Genomic DNA, 17,922 nt, shown 5'->3' on the forward strand with positions numbered 1-17,922 from the left:
CTCAACAAGGAGAAACCAATGATTCCCTATGGGAATGGTTCACACTTGGGCGTTTTACAGCGCGTACGATCGCGCTGTAAAACGCCCGACGCTCCAAAAAGTACATGAGCGACTTTTGGGGCGTTTGTGGCCATAGGACACTGTAGTGAATCACACAAACGCGCGTCAAACGCGCGTTTACTATTACAAAAACGCGCATAAAAATGCGCGTCAAAAACGCGCGTAAAACGCGCGTTTGCGCAACGCTCAAGTGTGAACCCAGCCTTATAGATAGATTTGGGAGCTTCTCTGGGCTTCAGATAAATTGGCAGAAGTCTGCTTTGATGCCGGTGGATGGGCAGGCCCTGTCAGGTGGGCGAGTCAATAGTACGGTACCCTGGGTAGATAAATTTAAATATCTAGGGTTGTATATAACACCTAGACTGTTGGATTTAGAAGAATTTAATTTGACCCCGTTGCTAGCTACTTTTAGGCTAAAGGTGAGGACATGGTGTAGGCTCTTTTTATCGGTAGTGGGTAGAGTGAACCTTTTAAAGATGGTAATGATGCCCCAGCTGCTTTATGTATTGAATAATGCCCCCGTGTGGATTCCTGTGGATAGGTTTAGGAAAATACATTCTATGTTCAGAGATCTTATTTGGAAGTACGGTCAAGCTAGGATTAAGCTGGAGATGTTGCAATACCCTAAGACAGAAGGAGGTTTGGCTCTTCATAATGCCTGGATCTATTTCTTGGCCTCACAGTGTCAGCACTTTAAGGGCTGGATTGATTTCCAGTCGCCGGATGTGACGGGAAGGATACTGCAACACTGGTTGGGCAATCGTGACCTTATGTGTATACTGAAGGGAGCGGGAATGCATGCGGGGAGAGAGAAGGTCTTGCTTATTGAACTTATGAAGAAAGTTTGGGCGAAGGTGAAACAGCTTAGAGGTGTGGGTGGAGTCTGTGAGCTTTCCCCAATATGGAACAACAACCTGTTGCCAGAATTTATGTCTCTGTCAGGACTCCGGAACTGGGAATCTCATAAAGTAATGAGGATAGGTCAACTGATGGAGAGTAATATGTTCAAATCATTTCAGGGTTTGCAGCAGGAATTTAATATCCCCAAGGTTTGGTTCTATCAATATCTTCAATTGAGGCATGTCTTTGAGGTCACGATGAGGAAAGGTTGTATTATAGCTAAAATGGATGTGGTTCATAAACTTGTTCTCCCGATAGGGGGGGGAAGAGAGGATTGATATCGCAGGTATATACTCCATTACTGGACACATTTCTGGAAGGGTTCCCGCTTACAAGGATGAAGAAATGGGAGGGTGATCTGGGGGACATTTCTAAAGATCAGTGGGAAGATATACTGGAGGTAGTTCCCAGAGTGTCCCTAAGTGAACAGGGCAAGTTGTCATAATTATCCATCATCCACAGAGTATATAAAACGGTATTTTTACGGAAAGTTGGTGTTAGAACCGATGAAAAATGTCCGAAGTGTATGGAGGAAGGAGCGGACCTGTTGTATATTCTTTCGTCTTATCCAGTGATAGGTAGTTACTGGGATGGAGTGCTGACTTTGATTAATCGCAACTTGGAGCTGAGGTTGCAAAAGGACCCTAAGGTATGTGTGTTGGGTTATATGGCGGATATTGGAGGGAGCGAGCTGGTAAAGGTGGCAATGGGGAGGCTGCTGTATGTGGCTAGGAAGTTGGTGGTGCAGCGGTGGATCCAGGGGAGTCCGCCAACATTGGATGAGTTTGTGCGGAGGGTGCATGACATGTTGACGATGGAAAGGGGTGTGTTTGCAAGGAGAGGATGTCCTCAGAAGTTTGAGAAATTGTGGAATGAATGGTTGTCTCATACTCATGTCGTAATATAGGATATTTTGGAGGTATTCGCGCTCTGGATTATAGGGGGGTGGAGGTATGCTATGTTCTGGGCATGTAATGTGCAATAGCTGCTTTTGATTTGCGTACATTGTATGCAGCTGTATGATGAATATCTCCTGTTTTTGTCATATTCTACTGCGTTATTCTGACTCTCTGCATTTGTGAATGAGGAGACAATGTACGGTCATAAAATAAGTAACTTTATTTGATCAATAAAAATGATTTGATAAAAAAAAAAAAAAAAAAAAAAAAAAAAAAAAAAAAAAAAGGTAAGTGGTTGCCGAGAACCAACATCACAATCATTGCAGACTAGGCCTGGAAAAGAGGCCCGGCCACCTGAGAAGAGTCCTGGTTATTCCTGCTGATGACTGACCGGCTACTACCTAGTTCCCTCCCTTTCTGTCTAGGAGAGAACTGCCAATCATTAGCAGATGGGCGAGAGAGCCGGAGATTATGAATAACCAGGACTCTTCCCAAGTAGATGTGATTCTTTTCAAGGCCCAGTCTGCAATGATTATGATGCTGTTTCTCAGCAACTATTTACTTTTAGCTCATAAGTGACACACCGCTAAAAATCTGCATTTCTGTCACTAATTTATGCTGCCCCCAGTGAGGTCAGCATAACGTTGATGACAGGTTCCCTTTAAAGTGGACTTTCTACCTGACCTTACTGTGAGGCTGGACCTGTGAAAGGAAGCATACTTGCCTGTCCCTGACACTGAATTCTGGGTCCTTTGGTCCTGCAGTCCCACATGTCAACATCAGGGCTCACGTGTGCCTCTGCAGCCAATGACTGGCTGCAGTGGTAACATGTCCCACATGACCTGTTGACGTGACAAATTGGGGATACATCACCACTGCATCCAATTGGCAGAAGTGGGGCACCGTGACCCCCATCAAACTAGGTGTCGACACGCAAGACTGAAGCAGCGGGGGTGCTGAAGGAGCCAGATCACAACTCAGCAATGCTGAGCATGTAAGTATGCTTTCCACCGCAGGTCCAGAAACATGGAATGGTCAGGCCGAAAGGACCCCATAATACCCAAAATGCATTTGCACTACAATACAGATATACTATAACATTGATAATGGCACAGAATTGATCATTCCTTTAGGGCAGGGCGGTTATTATTTATAGCAAAATAAGAAACCTACCTCATTACCGTACATCATAAGGTGATGTGTTGTGATAAGGGCTTTGAATACTACAACCCAGCTACCATTAGCAGTGCGTTCAAAGAGGGTGTCAGCGAGCTGCGGGATGTTAACATTCATTTCGTTTGTACATTGGATAAGATCTGATAAAAAAAAACAAAAAAAAAAACACAATAGTAAATTACAACAAATAAAGGGCATGTGTCAGCAGATCTGTAACTATGAGACTGGCCAATCTGTTCCATGTGCACTTGGCAGCTGAAGACATCTGCGTTGGTCCCATGTTCATATCTGCCTGCATTGCTCAGAAAAATAAAGTTGCAAATATGCAAATGAGGCTCAAAGAGCAACGGGAACGTTATCAATGCAGAGAGAGCCGAGCCCATTGCTCCTACAGGCTAATTTGCATATATTAAAACATCATTTTTCTTAGCAATGCGGGCACATTTGAACATGGGACCAACACAGACGTCTTCAGCTGCCAAGTGCACATGTAACAGGTCAGCCAGTGTCATGGGTACAAATCTGCTGACAGATGCCCTTTAAGGCGCACCAGTGCGATACACTGAACATTTCTCTGCAATGGCCGTCCAGTAACCCAGAATAAATAGTGCAGCTATAATTTCCTTGTAAGGGACGAGAGCCTGCAGAAAGACAATAAAACGCAGATGTCAAACCATCCCATCGCTGCCTGCTTTATCCTAATAAGAGGATTCTTAGAAATGGTTCCCTCCACTTAGTCTTTGGTGAACTTGTGAGAATCCAGATTCTTTTGCCGTTTTATGCCAGAGCTCGCAAAAACTCTGCCCCCAGATACTGATTATAACAGAATACAGGATGGACTGTTAAAGGGAATCGGTCACCTCATACCTGCAAATAAAACCATTTTGACAGTGCAGATGAGCGCTTGCCAGTTGAAAGAAACGCACTTGGTTCCATGTTGATATCTGGCCTCAATTCAGAGAAATAAGCCTTTGTAGTATATGCAAATGAGCCCCTAAGTGCAATGGGGGCGTTGCTATTGCACCCGAAGCTCCAGTCAGTTTTAAATGATGGGGCCAGATACGGTAGGCGCAATAAAGCCTGGCCCCGAGATCTGGCAGGTGCGATGTATAGGGTTGGAGATCTAATCTGCACTAAGCAGCTGCCCTGTACTGTGCCGATTTCAGGGCCAGGGGTAATTGCCTCTGCATTGCCTGTCCCTTTATGTGCCTTCGCTGCACCTTTGTATAAACCACGAAGGTTTATTTCTCTGAACTGGGGCCACATACCAACATCGGCAAGCTAGGGGATTTCAATGGGTCAGTGGAAAAATCGGAAAAAGCACCGTTTGGCATCCGCGTCCGTGAAAAAAATATGACCTGCCCTATTTTTTTCACGGACAACGGTTCACGGACCCATTCAAGTCAATGGGTCCGTGAAAAATCACGGATGCACACAAGATTGTCATCCGTGTCCGTGATCCGTGTCCGTTTTTTCCTATCATTTCAAAGGCAAATTTGACTTAGATTTTTTATTAATTTTTCATGTCCGTGGATCCTCCAAAAATCAAGGAAGACCCACGGAAGAAAAAACGGACACGGATCACGGAACAACGGAAACCGTTTTTGCGGACCGCAAAAAAAAACGTCCGTGTGCATGAGGCCTTAAGGTATGGAAAAAAGCAGCAATTCCAAGCAGCATAATTGAGGAGGACCCATCACTTCTTCTCTCAGTAGCCACTTGTTTCCCCCCATGTAAAAACAATTCTGGAGCATCTATTCTTAGGGCTCTATGCTGTGCCGTTCCTGTTATTTCTACTAGAAGTTATGAATCAATTACCAGCAGCTTGCAGTAAAGGCGTTACAGGTTGGGGTGTGTCCCTGCACAGTCCAACACAGCAGCACTAACTGGACAGTCAGACGCACACACTACTGGTAACACCCAGCAGTACCTTTACTACAGACTGCTGGCAATTTGTTTGTAGAATTCTAGCAGGAATAATACAGGAATGGAACCACATAAGTAAATAGATGCTCCAGAATTCGTATTCCATGGGGAAAGCAGATAGTTACTAAAACAGACATTTCAGGAGAGGCGACAGCTCCTCTGGAAAACACATCATCTTTATTCTGCAGCCCAGTCACATTACTGGGATACCACATTTTTGTATTATATTTTTTTTTATAAAGACATGTTTAATTAAATTCAATTTGCCTATTAGGCTACTTTCACATTAGCGTTTCTTGTGGATCTGTCATGGATTTGCAAAAACGCTTCTGTTACAATTATACAACGTCATAAACGGATCCAGTTGTATTATGTCTTCTATAGCCATGAGTCAATGGGGGACGGATCTATTTTCTTCTGTGTCAGAGAAAACGGATCCGTCCCCATTGACTTACATTGTGTGTCAGGACTGATCCATCTTGCTCCGCACCACATCGCGCACAGAAAACCGCTGCTTGCAGCGTTATTCTGTCCGTGATGGGAGCGCAACCAAATGGAACGGAATGCATTCTGGTGTACTCCATTTCATTCAGTTTAGTTTTGTCCCTATTGACAATGAATGGGAACAACTGACGCGTTTTCATCCGCTATTGAGATCCTATGATGGATCTCAATAGCGGAATTGAAAACGCTAATGTGAAAGTAGCCTTAGTCGCCATAACTATTTTTTATTATTTATCCATCCCTGGGGCAGAGCGAGAGCTTGTTTTTTTTTGCAGGTTAAGCTGTAGTTTTTATTGTCACTTTTTTTCCGGCACATACAACATTTTGTTCAATTTTATTCCATATTTTTGGAAGTGGGTGACCAAAATCAGCAACTCTGGCACTTAGGCTGGGTTCAGACCTGAGCGTTTTACAGCACGTTCCTATGCGCTGTAAAACGCTCAACAGGCAAGAACCAATGATTCCCTATGGGAATGGTTCTCATCTGAGCGTTTTACAGCGCGTACGATCGTGCTGTAAAACGCCCGACGCCCCAAGAAGTACATGAGCTTCTTTGGGGCGTCTTGTCGCGCGTTCCCGTACATAGACTTCCGGGAACGCGCGACAATGGTCGTTCGCTTGTCTCTGTATGCGCGATTGCAAACGCCCGTACAATCGCTCATACAGAGCGTACATTCAAGTACGCTCAGGTCTAAACCCAGCCTTAGGCTACTTTCACACTGGCATTTTTGTTTTCCGGCATTGAGTTCCGTCCTAGGGGCTCTATACCGGAAAAGAACTGATCAGTTTTATCCCCATGCATTCTGAATGGAGAGCAATCTGTTCAGGATGCATCAGTTCAGTCCCCCTTACGCTGGGTTCAGACCTGAGCGTACTTGAACGTACACTCTGTATGCGCGATTGTACGGGCGTTTGCAATCGCGCATACAGAGACAAGCGAACGCCCATTGTCGCGCGTTCCCGCTGAAGTCTATGTACAGGAACGCGCGACAAAACCCCCCCTAAAGAAGCTCACGTACTTCTTGGGGCGTCGGGCATTTTACAGCGCGATTGTACGCGCTGTAAAACGCTCAGGTGAGAACCATTCCCATAAGGAATCATTGGTTCTTGCCTGTTGAGCGTTTTACAGCGCGTAGGAACGCGCTGTAAAACGCTCAGGTCTGATCCCAGCCTTATGGTATTTGGCCGGAGAAAATATTATTTCCGTCCAAAATTCCGGAACACTGCACAGACCTTTTTAAAAGTGAAAATAATAAAATACCGGATCCGTTTTTCCGGATGACACCGGAGAGATGGATCCAGCGTTTCAATGCATTGGTCAGATGGATCCGCCTACAAATGATATCCGGTTGCATATGATTTCCGGATGCGGCAAGGAGGTAACCTTATTTTTATTTATAAGGGAACCCGTCAGAAAGTATGTGTGTAACCCCCCAAATGAGGGATATTTACACTCCACAAACATAATGTTACAGACGCCCCTGTACTGGTGGAGTATTAGGCAGGACACCTTACACTGCAGTGTCATACTCCCCAGTAGTCACACCAGTACCCGCCGCCATCTTGAAGCCCTAACCATAGCAGTGTCCCTTCCCCCACCTGCAGCCACATTAGGGCTCCACACAGATTTTTTTCTTCTAATTTAATTTTAATCAATAGGAAACCTTTGACTCCCAAGTGTAAAATTTTAGGAGCAAATTACAAATCATGTGAATTAGGCCTCATGCACACGACCGTTGTGTGCATCCGCGTCTGTTCCGTCATTTTTCACAGTTTAGAGGAGGTCCCATTCATTTCTATGGAGCTGTGAAAAAAAACCTGAAAGTCCTCGTCCGTGATCCGTGATTCCAGTACGTCAAAAAAATATAACCTATCCTATTCTTGTCAGTGGAAACGGAGGACGGACACATTGAAGTCAGAGTCCGTCAAAAAAAAAAACAGATGCACAACTGTTATGTCATCCGTGTCCGCGTCCGTTTTTCTCTACAAGACCTTGGTGCAATAAAATTACACTTTCCATTAACCTTCCTTTTTTTTCCCCTATCAGACAAAAAAAAAAGGAAGACGCAAGGAAACACAACTGAAGCAAAATCGGACACAGACCACTGAAGCCAAATCACTGACAGTGAAAAAACACTGTTGTGTGCATGAGGCCTTAGAGAAAGCATTTACACCAGACTATGCCTCCTAAGGGGGGAAAAAAAAAAGGCAATAAATGATATTTTTAGGTGGACTTCTGAAACCCTGCGTTCCAGTGCACGAAGACCAGCAAATCTCCCACATCAGTGACCCCCCCCCCCCCCATGTCAGACCAGTAGTCACAGGCAGTGCCTCCTAATTTCCCACTATGAACTCTCTATTCGGATGCTTGTAGCTTCCATTCTATCCAGACTGCAGTTGTACATAGGGCTGCTATCCCCTGTCAGGTGACACAGAGCTGGACAGTGTCAGTGAACCGGACCATGCTCTGATAATGGGTGACACAACCAGCCACACACAGACGTCGGCCTATATTTCAGGCACCAGGGCGGGCAGGTTCCCCCCCAATCTTTGTAGATTCTGATAAACTATCTATATCACTTTATACACAGGTAAGGCTACTTTCACACTTGCGGCAGAGGATTCCGGCAATCCGGACACATTTGTGAGATGGATCCAGATCCGTCTCACAGATGCATTGCAATACCGGATCCGTCTTTCCGGTTGTCATCCGGAAAAACGGATCCGGTATTTATTTTTTTCCTCATTTTTAAAAGGTCTGCGCATGCACAGACCGCAAAACTGGATCGATTTTGCCAGAACACTTAGGGCCGGATCCGGCATTAATGCATTTCAATGAAAATTAATGCCAGATCCGGCATTCCAGCAAGTGTTCAGGATTTTTAGCCAGAGATAAAACTGCAGCATGCTGCGGAATTTTCTCTGTCCAAAAAAACGTAAGAGGGACTGAACTGATGCATCCTGAATGGATTTAGGACGTACAACTACAGGCAGAAACCCACACACTGTCTGTACAGCAGGGCTGGGACCAGAGGAAGAATTATTAAAAATACACCAATTTTGTGGCATTCAAAAAGTCACAAATTGCACGTTTGTCAGTGTGTACATAAAATACACAGGTACAGTACATGGTACATACATACATACAATATATAAGACTGTATACACGTACAGTATATCATACACTGAGTACACAGTACATACAGTGTATATAAGGCTGTATACACAGGTACAGTACATGGTACATAGTGTATATAAGGCTGTATACAGCATATCATACACTGAGTACATGGCACATACATACAATATATGTAAGGCTGTATACAGTATATCATACACTGAGTACATGGTACATACAGAGAGTGTATGTATATATATATATATATATATATATATATATATATATAAAGGCTGTATACAATATATCATACACTGCGTACATGGCACATACAGTATATATAAAGCTGTATACAGTATACACAGGTACAGTATATCATACACTGAGTACATGGTACATATAGTGTATATATAAGGCTGTATACAGTATATCACACTGAGTACATGGTACATACAGTGTGTGTATATATATATATATATATATATATAGAGCTGTATACAGTATATTATACACCGAGTACATGGTACATACAGTGTATATAAGGCTGTATACACTGAGTACATGGTACAGTGTATATAAGGCTGTATACAGTATACACAGGTACAATAGATCATAGACTGAGTACATGGCACATACAGTATATAGCATACATAGGTACAGTATATCATACACTGAGTACATGGCACATACAGTATATATAAGACTGTATTCACAGACACAGTATATCATACACTGGGTACACAGTACATACAGTATATAAGGCTGTATACAGTATCACAGTACATGTTACAGTGTATATAAGACTGTATACAGTATATCATACACTGAGTACACGGTACATACAGTATATATAAAGCTGTATACAGTATATCATACACTGAGTACATGGCACATACATACAATATATATAAGGCTGTATAGATACAGTATATCATACACCGGGTACATGCAGTATATATAAGGCTGTATACACAGACACAGTATATCATACACTGAGTACATGGCACATACAGTATATATAAAGCTGTATACAGTATATCATACACCGGGTACATGCAGTATATATAAGGCTGTATACACAGACACAGTATATCATACACTGAGTACACAGTACATACAGTATATATAAAGCTGTATACAGTATATCATACACCGGGTACATGCAGTATATATAAGGCTGTATACACAGACACAGTATATCATACACTGAGTACATGGCACATACAGTATATATAAAGCTGTATACAGTATATCATACACCGGGTACATGCAGTATATATAAGGCTGTATACACAGACACAGTATATCATACACTGAGTACACAGTACATACAGTATATATAAAGCTGTATACAGTATATCATACACCGGGTACATGCAGTATATATAAGGCTGTATACACAGACACAGTATATCATACACTGAGTACATGGCACATACAGTATATATAAAGCTGTATACAGTATATCATACACCGGGTACATGCAGTATATATAAGGCTGTATACACAGACACAGTATATCATACACTGAGTACACAGTACATACAGTATTATAAAGCTGTATACAGTATATCATACACCGGGTACATGCAGTATATATAAGGCTGTATACACAGACACAGTATATCATACACTGAGTACACAGTACATACAGTATATATAAAGCTGTATACAGTATATCATACACTGAGTACATGGCACATACAGTATATATAAGGCTGTATACACAGACACAGTATATCATACACCGGGTACATGGCACATACAGTATATATAAAGCTGTATACAGTATATCATACGGGACATACAGTATATATAAGGCTGTATACACAGACACAGTATATCATACACCGGGTACATGGCACATACAGTATATATAAGGCTGTATACAGTATATCATACACCGGGTACATGGCACATACAGTATATATAAGGCTGTATACAGTATATCATACACCGGGCACATGGCACATACAGTATATATATAGCTGTATACGCAGACACAGTATATCATACACCGGGTACATGCAGGGCACATACAGATGAGTACATGGAGGTGTCATGGTGGTGCTCACTTACAGTCTAGGTGCTTCTTCTTGGGCCCCATCACCTCATGGGTGGTCGCCTTGCACACGGCTTTAGCCAGGGCCGAGCCGGTGACGCTGTGCTGGGCCGCCGTGATCCGGTCTGTGATGGACTGACCCGACATTCTCCGCGCTGACACTCCGGGCCTATAGATTCAGGGATCCCGTCACTGCCGGCTCCTCCGTTCTCAGCTCACCCGCTTCTGGGTCACCGTGCCCGGAGGCTGCCCTGACAGGTGGTCTTGACAGACGGAATGGCAGCAGCAGGAGTCCTTGCCCTCACACGGCTCTCCGTATCTTCCTGCCCTCTCTTCCTTTCCGGTTTCTCTCCCTTCTCTCTTTTTACCTCACACTTCACTCCTAAGACAAAATGGCGGCGCAGTGTCATGTGACCGCTGTCCGCAGAGCACCGGGTGTTGTTAAGGTGGTACTAGCTGGTGTGTGTACCCGGAGCCGAGGATGGAGAGTGTGTACCGGGAGGAGTGCGGGGGAAGAGGCAGAGTATGGTGGGGGAGGACTGAGAGCCGCAGTCACATTCCAGGAATTTAAGGTGGGCTGGAATATGAGAGGAGACACGGTGTGTGGAGCTCATCTGAGAGCGCCCCAGTCACCCCACCGTCTGCCAGCTCACCCCGGTCACCCCTCTGCCCACTGTGCCCAGCTCACCCCGTCACCCCACCGTCTGCCAGCTCACCCCGGTCACCCCTCTGCCCACTGTGCCGAGCTCACCTTGTCACCCCACCGTCTGCCAGCTCACCCCGGTCACCCCTCTGCCCAGCTCACCCCGGTCACCCCACCGTCTGCCAGCTCACCCCGGTCACCCCACCGTCTGCAAAAAAAAATAAAACCTGTCCTATTCTTGTCTGTTTTGCGATCAAGAATAGGCATTTCTACAATGGGGCGCCCATACCGTTCTACAAATTGCAGAAGGCACACGGGTGGTTTCTGTTTTTTGCCGATCTGCAGTTTGCAGAACAGTCGTGTGCATGAGGCCTAAGGCATATTGGTACACCACAGACTTTTTTCAGGGTGTGGGTGCCCACAGAGAGGGCTCTGAGTGCCGCCTCTGGTACCCATGCCATAGGTTCACCACCACTGCACTATACCGTCTATACACACCCAAAAATGTGACACTATACCGTCTACACACACACACACAGATAAGTGACGCAATACCGTCTCCACACATGCAGAGATAAGTGACACTATACCGCCTACACACACACACAGATAAGTGACACTATTCCGTCTCCACACACTCATGTAAGTGACTCTACACTGTTTCCACACACACAGATAAGTGACGCTATACCGCCTACACACACGCAGAGATAAGTGACCATATACCGTCTCCACACACGCAGAGATAAGTGACGCAATACCGTCTCCACACACGCAGAGATAAGTGACACTATACCGTCTCCACACATGCACAGATAAGTGACACTATACCGCCTACACACATGCAGAGATAAGTGACACTATACCGCCTACACACACGCAGAGATAAGTGACGCAATACCGTCTCCACACACGCAAAGATAAGTGACACTATACCGTCTCCACACATGCACAGATAAGTGACACTATACCGCCTACACACACGCAGAGATAAGTGACACTATACTGTCTCCACACGCACAGATAAGTGACACTATACTGTCTCCACACGCACAGATAAGTGACACTATACCGTCTCCACACACGCATAGATAAGTGACACTATACCGCCTACACACACGCACAGATAAGTGACACTATACTGTCTCCACACACGCACAGATAAGTGACACTATACCGCCTACACACACGCAGAGATAAGTGACACTATACCGTCTCCACACACGCATAGATAAGTGACACTATACTGCCTACACACACGCACAGATAAGTGACACTATACTGTCTCCACACACGCACAGATAAGTGACACTATACCGCCTACACACACGCAGAGATAAGTGACACTATACTGTCTCCACACGCACAGATAAGTGACACTATACCGCCTACACACACGCACAGATAAGTGACACTATTCCGCCTACACACACGCACAGATAAGTGACACTATACCGTCTCCACACACGCAGAGATAAGTGACACTATACTGCCTACACACACGCACAGATAAGTGACACTATACCGCCTACACACATGCACAGATAAGTGACACTATACCGCCTACACACACGCACAGATAAGTGACACTATACCGCCTACACACACGCACAGAGATAAGTGACACTATACTGTCTCCACACGCACAGATAAGTGACACTATACCGGCCTACACAAACGCACAGATAAGTGACACTATACCGCCTACACACACGCACAGATAAGTGACGCTATACCAGGGCATTTAAGTAGAAGCAGAGATGGTGATTTCCTCATCTCAAACTATTGAAACAAAAGCCGACACCAGTGCTGGGTATACCCCCACAAAATGTCAGTGTCATGTGGCCTTGGGCATCAGCTTGACAACGACGTCTCATGATGATCACAAATCGACTTATTGTCTGCTGAGGCATGGCATCCCACTCTTCTTGAAGGGCAGCCCTCAGGTCATTGAGGCTCTGGGGTGCAGAGTTACGAGCCGCTACACGGTAAGGCCTCATGCACACGACAGTTTTTTTTCACAGTCCGCAAAAACGGGGTCCATAGGTCCGTGATCCGTGACCGTTTTTTCGTCCGTGGGTCTTCCTTGATTTTTGGAGGATCCACGGACATGAAAAAAAAGTCGTTTTGGTGTCCGCCTGGCCGTGCGGAGCCAAACGGATCCGTCCTGAATTACAATGCAAGTCAATGGGGACGGATCCGTTTGACGTTGACACAATATGGTGCCATTTCAAACGGATCCGTCCCCATTGACTTTCAATGTAAAGTCTGGAGTTCTTTTATACCATCGGATTGGAGTTTTCTCCAATCCGATGGTATATTTTAACTTGAAGCGTCCCCATCACCATGGGAACGTCTCTATGTTAGAATATACTGTCGGATATGAGCTACATCGTGAAACTCAGATCCGACAGCATATTCTAACACAGAGGCGTTCCTATGGTGATGGGGACGCTTCAGGTTAGAATATACAAAAAAAACTGTGTACATGACTACCCCCCCCCCCCCCCGTTTTTAACTCATTGGTGGCCAGTGGGCCCCCCCCTCCCTCCCCTGTAGTTAACTCCTTGGTGGCAGTGTGCGCATACCCCCCCTTCCCTTCCTGTATTGTAATAATAGCATTGGTGGCAGTGTGCCCCCGCCCCCCTTCTTTCCCTCTATTGTAATAATAGCATTGGTGGCAGTGTGCGCCCCCCCGCCCTCCCTCTATTGTAATAGCATTGGTGGCAGTGTGCGCCCCCCCCACCCCCTCCCTCCCTCTATTGTAATATTAGCATTGGTGGCAGTGTGCGCCCCCCCTCCCTCCCTGTATTATAATAGCATTGGTGGCAGTGTGCGCCCCCCCCGATCATTGGATTATTGGTGGCAGCGAAGTAGAAGCATCATACTTACCTGGCTGCTGGCTGCTGCGATCTCTGTGTCCGGCCGGGAGCTCCTCCTACTGGTAAGTGACAGGTCTGTGCGGCGCATTGCTGTCACTTACCAGTAGGAGGAGCTCCCGGCCGGACGCAGACATCGCAGCAGCCAGCAGGTAAATATGAATCTTCTACTATTGCTAAGGCTAAGTAACCATGGCAACCAGGACTGCAGTAGCGTCCTCGTTGCCATGGTTAAACTGGGACTCCGATCGGAACTCCGCTGCCACCAATGATCTGGGGGGGGGAGAGGGGAGGCCGCACACTGACCACCAATGTATTAAAAGAATAGAGGGAGGAAGGGGGGGGGGGGCGCACACTGCTACCAATGTTAATGCAATAGAGGGAGGGAGGGGGGGCCGCACACTGTGCCACCAATGCTATTATTACAATAGAGGGAGGGAGGGGGGGCGCACTGGCCACCAATGAAATTTAAACTGGGGAGGGAGGGGGGTCTGCCCCCTGCTGCCTGGCAGCCCGGATTTCTTGCAGGGGGCTATGATAGCACAATTAACCCCTTCAGGTGCAGCACCTGAGGGGTTAATTGTACGGATCACGGCCCCCTGTAAGAGATCGGGTGCTGCCAGGCAGCAGGGGGCAGTCATGTACACAGTTCGTTGTATATTCTAACTAGAAGCATCCCCATCACCATGGGAACGCCTCTGTGTTAGAATACAGTCATGTGAAAAAATTAGGACACCCTTTGAAAGCATGTGGTTTTTTGTAACATTTTTAATAAAAGGTTATTTCATCTCCGTTTCAACAATACAGAGAGATTAAAGTAATCCAACTAAACAAAGAAAACTGAAGAAAAGTCTTTTCAAGATCTTCTGTAAATGTCATTCTACAAAAATGCCTATTCTAACTGAGGAAAAAGATAGGACACCCTTGCCCCTAATAGCGAGTGTTACCTCCTTTGGCTGAAATAACTGCAGTGAGACGGTTCTTGTAGCCATCTACCAGTCTTCGACATCGGTCTGAGGAAATTTTACCCCACTCCTCAATGCAGAACTTTTTCAGCTGTGAGATGTTTGAGGGGTTTCTTGCACGTACAGCCCTTTTCAAGTCACCCCACAGCATCTCAATGGGATTCAAATCTGGACTTTGACTTGGCCATTCCAGGACTCTCCATTTCTTCTTTTTCAGCCAATCTTTGGTTGATTTACTAGTATGTTTTGGGTCATTGTCATGTTGCATGGTCCAGTTCCGCTTCAGCTTTAATTTTCTAACTGATGGTCTCACATGTTCTTCAAGCACCTTCTGATACACAGTAGAATTCATCGTGGATTCTATGATGGTGAGCTGACCAGGTCCTGCTGCAGCAAAGCAGCCCCAAACCATGACACTTCCACCTCCATGCTTCACAGTTGGTATGAGGTTCTTTTCTTGGAATGCTGTGTTTGGTTTACGCCAAACATGTCCTCTGCTGTTGTGTCCAAATAATTCAATTTTGGACTCATCTGTCCAAAGAACATTATTCCAGAAGTCCTGGTCTTTGTCAACTTTATCTCTGGCAAATGTCAGTCTGGCCTCGATGTTTCTCTTGGAAAGCAAAGGTTTCCTCCTTGCACACCTCCCATGCAAGTTAAACTTGTACAGTCTCTTTCTGATTGTAGAGGCATGTACTTCTACATCAACAGTAGCCAGAGCCTGCTGTAGTTCTCGAGATGACACTTTAGGGTTTTTGGAGACCTCTTTTAGCATCTTGCGGTCTGCTCTTGGGGTGAACTTGCTGGGGCGACCAGTCCTGGGCATGTTGGCAGTTGTTTTGAAAGCCCTCCACTTGTAGACTATCTTCTGGACAGTGGAATGGCTGATTTCAAAATCTTTTGAGATCTTTTTAAATCCCTTCCCAGACTCATAGGCTGCTACAATCTTTTTTCTGAAGTCCTCTGACAGCTCTTTTGCTCTCACCATGGTGCTCACTCTCACTTCAACAGTCAGGAGCACACCAAACTAAATGTCTGAGGTTTAAATAGGGCAAGCCTCATTCAACATGCAGAGTAACGATCTACTAATTATGTGCACCTGGTGTGATATACCTGTGTGAGATCTGAGCCAATTTAAGAGGGAATACATGTGAGGGTGTCCTATCTTTTTCCTCAGTTAGAATAGGCATTTTTGTAGAATGACATTTACAGAAGATCTTGAAAAGACTTTTCTTCAGTTTTCTTTGTTTAGTTGGATTACTTTAATCTCTCTGTATTGTTGAAACGGAGATGAAATAACCTTTTATTAAAAATGTTACAAAAAACCACATGCTTTCAAAGGGTGTCCTAATTTTTTCACATGACTGTATACTGTCGGATCTGAGTTTTCACGAAGTGAAAACTCAGCTATGAAAAAGCTTTTATGCAGGCGGATCTTCAGATCCGTCTGTATGAAAGTAACCTACGGCCATGGATCACGGACACGGATGCCAATCTTGTGTGCATCCGTGTTCTTTCACGGACCCATTGACTTGAATGGGTCCGTGAACCGTTGTCCGTCAAAAAAATAAGACAGGTCATATTTTTTTGACGGACAGGATACACGGATCACGGTCTCGGCTGCAAAACGGAGCATTTTCCGATTTTTCCACGGACCCATTTAAAGTCAGTGGGCACAAACGGCCACGGATGCACACAACGGTCGTGTGCATGAGGCCTAACTCAGCTGATCCCATAGGTTTTCAAAGGGATTCAGGTCTGGAGAAAGTGCAGGCCACTCCATTTAAGGTACCCCAGTCTCCAGCAGCCGTTCCCTAGTGATGCGACCTCGATGAGCTGGGGCATTGTCGTCCATGAAGATGAAAATAGGCCTGTGTTGTTCATGCAGAGGCACATTGACTGGATTAATGATGTTATTCAAGCTTGTCCTGGACCATTCACAAAGTGTAGGCAGTTCTATAACATGGTTGGCGGCCATCATTTCTGCTCAGCGTGAATCGACTTTCTTCAGTGAACAGCACTAAGGCCCACTGGTCCCTTGTCCAGTGTTGATGCTCCCTGGCCAATGCAAGACGATGACGCCTGTGGTCAGGTACCTTTGCAGGTCGTCTAGCACCCAGACCACGCTGATGTAAACAGTGCGAATGGTCTGACGTGACACTTGGGGGCCTCTCACCTCCCTTAAAGAGGACTTCATGGGTCCAGACATTATGAAATAACTATCAGGTTATGTAGGGCACTGTGCACGGATGTAATATTGCTTATTAGTTTGTCTGGGCGTCACTCCGTTCGCCCGCTGTGCCCCCCGATCACTTTTCCCAGGTGGTATGCTAATGAATAGTATCGGTACAGGGAGGAGGAGACGGCCCTGTTTCTCAAAGGGCGTCTGTCACGGACGTTCCCGTGACTGGTGCCAGGAGATCAGTGAGACTGGCAACACGTGGTTTGATCTGACAGGTTCCTTGTGGATCATTTTGTGTCTGTGTTGTTTCTGGTAATGGCCATACCCCTTGCCTTAGGTGTTGCTTATGTGGTCATTTAACCCCTTCAACCCCGGGCCTGTTTTCACCTTCCTGCCCAGGCCATTTTTTGCAAATCTGACATGTGTCACTTTATTTGGTGATAACTTTAAAACGCTTTTACTTATCCAGGTCATTCTGAGATTGTTTTCTCGTCACATATCATGACACTGGTACAAAATGAGTAAAAAACAATAAATCTTTTTTATTCATAAAAAATACCAAAAATTTGGAAAAATTGGCAAATTTCAATTTATCTACTTTTATAATA

General features: G+C 45.3%; 1 protein-coding gene across 5 annotated transcripts in view; it reads right to left on the reverse strand.

Moving 5' to 3' along the window:
- The window catches only part of LOC122946013 (phosphatidylinositol-binding clathrin assembly protein-like), a 75,303-nt gene extending 64,017 nt beyond the window's left edge, over positions 1-11,286 (reverse strand). For 2 of the 5 annotated variants that reach the window (XM_044305294.1, XM_044305291.1), the window contains exons 1-2: positions 10,663-11,280; positions 3,033-3,175 (exon numbers count right to left, since the gene is read on the reverse strand). In XM_044305294.1, the coding sequence (XP_044161229.1) occupies positions 3,033-3,175; positions 10,663-10,792 (273 nt within the window). In that variant the 5' untranslated portion in view covers positions 10,793-11,280. Of the gene's footprint in view, positions 1-3,032; positions 3,176-10,662 lie in introns of all 5 variants that reach the window. The other 3 variants (XM_044305292.1, XM_044305295.1, XM_044305293.1) reach the window with 3 other exon arrangements.
- Between the last annotated feature and the right edge of the window lie 6,636 nt (positions 11,287-17,922).

The sequence above is a fragment of the Bufo gargarizans genome, chromosome 9 (assembly GCF_014858855.1).
Source record: "Bufo gargarizans isolate SCDJY-AF-19 chromosome 9, ASM1485885v1, whole genome shotgun sequence".
Taxonomy (NCBI): domain Eukaryota; kingdom Metazoa; phylum Chordata; class Amphibia; order Anura; family Bufonidae; genus Bufo; species Bufo gargarizans.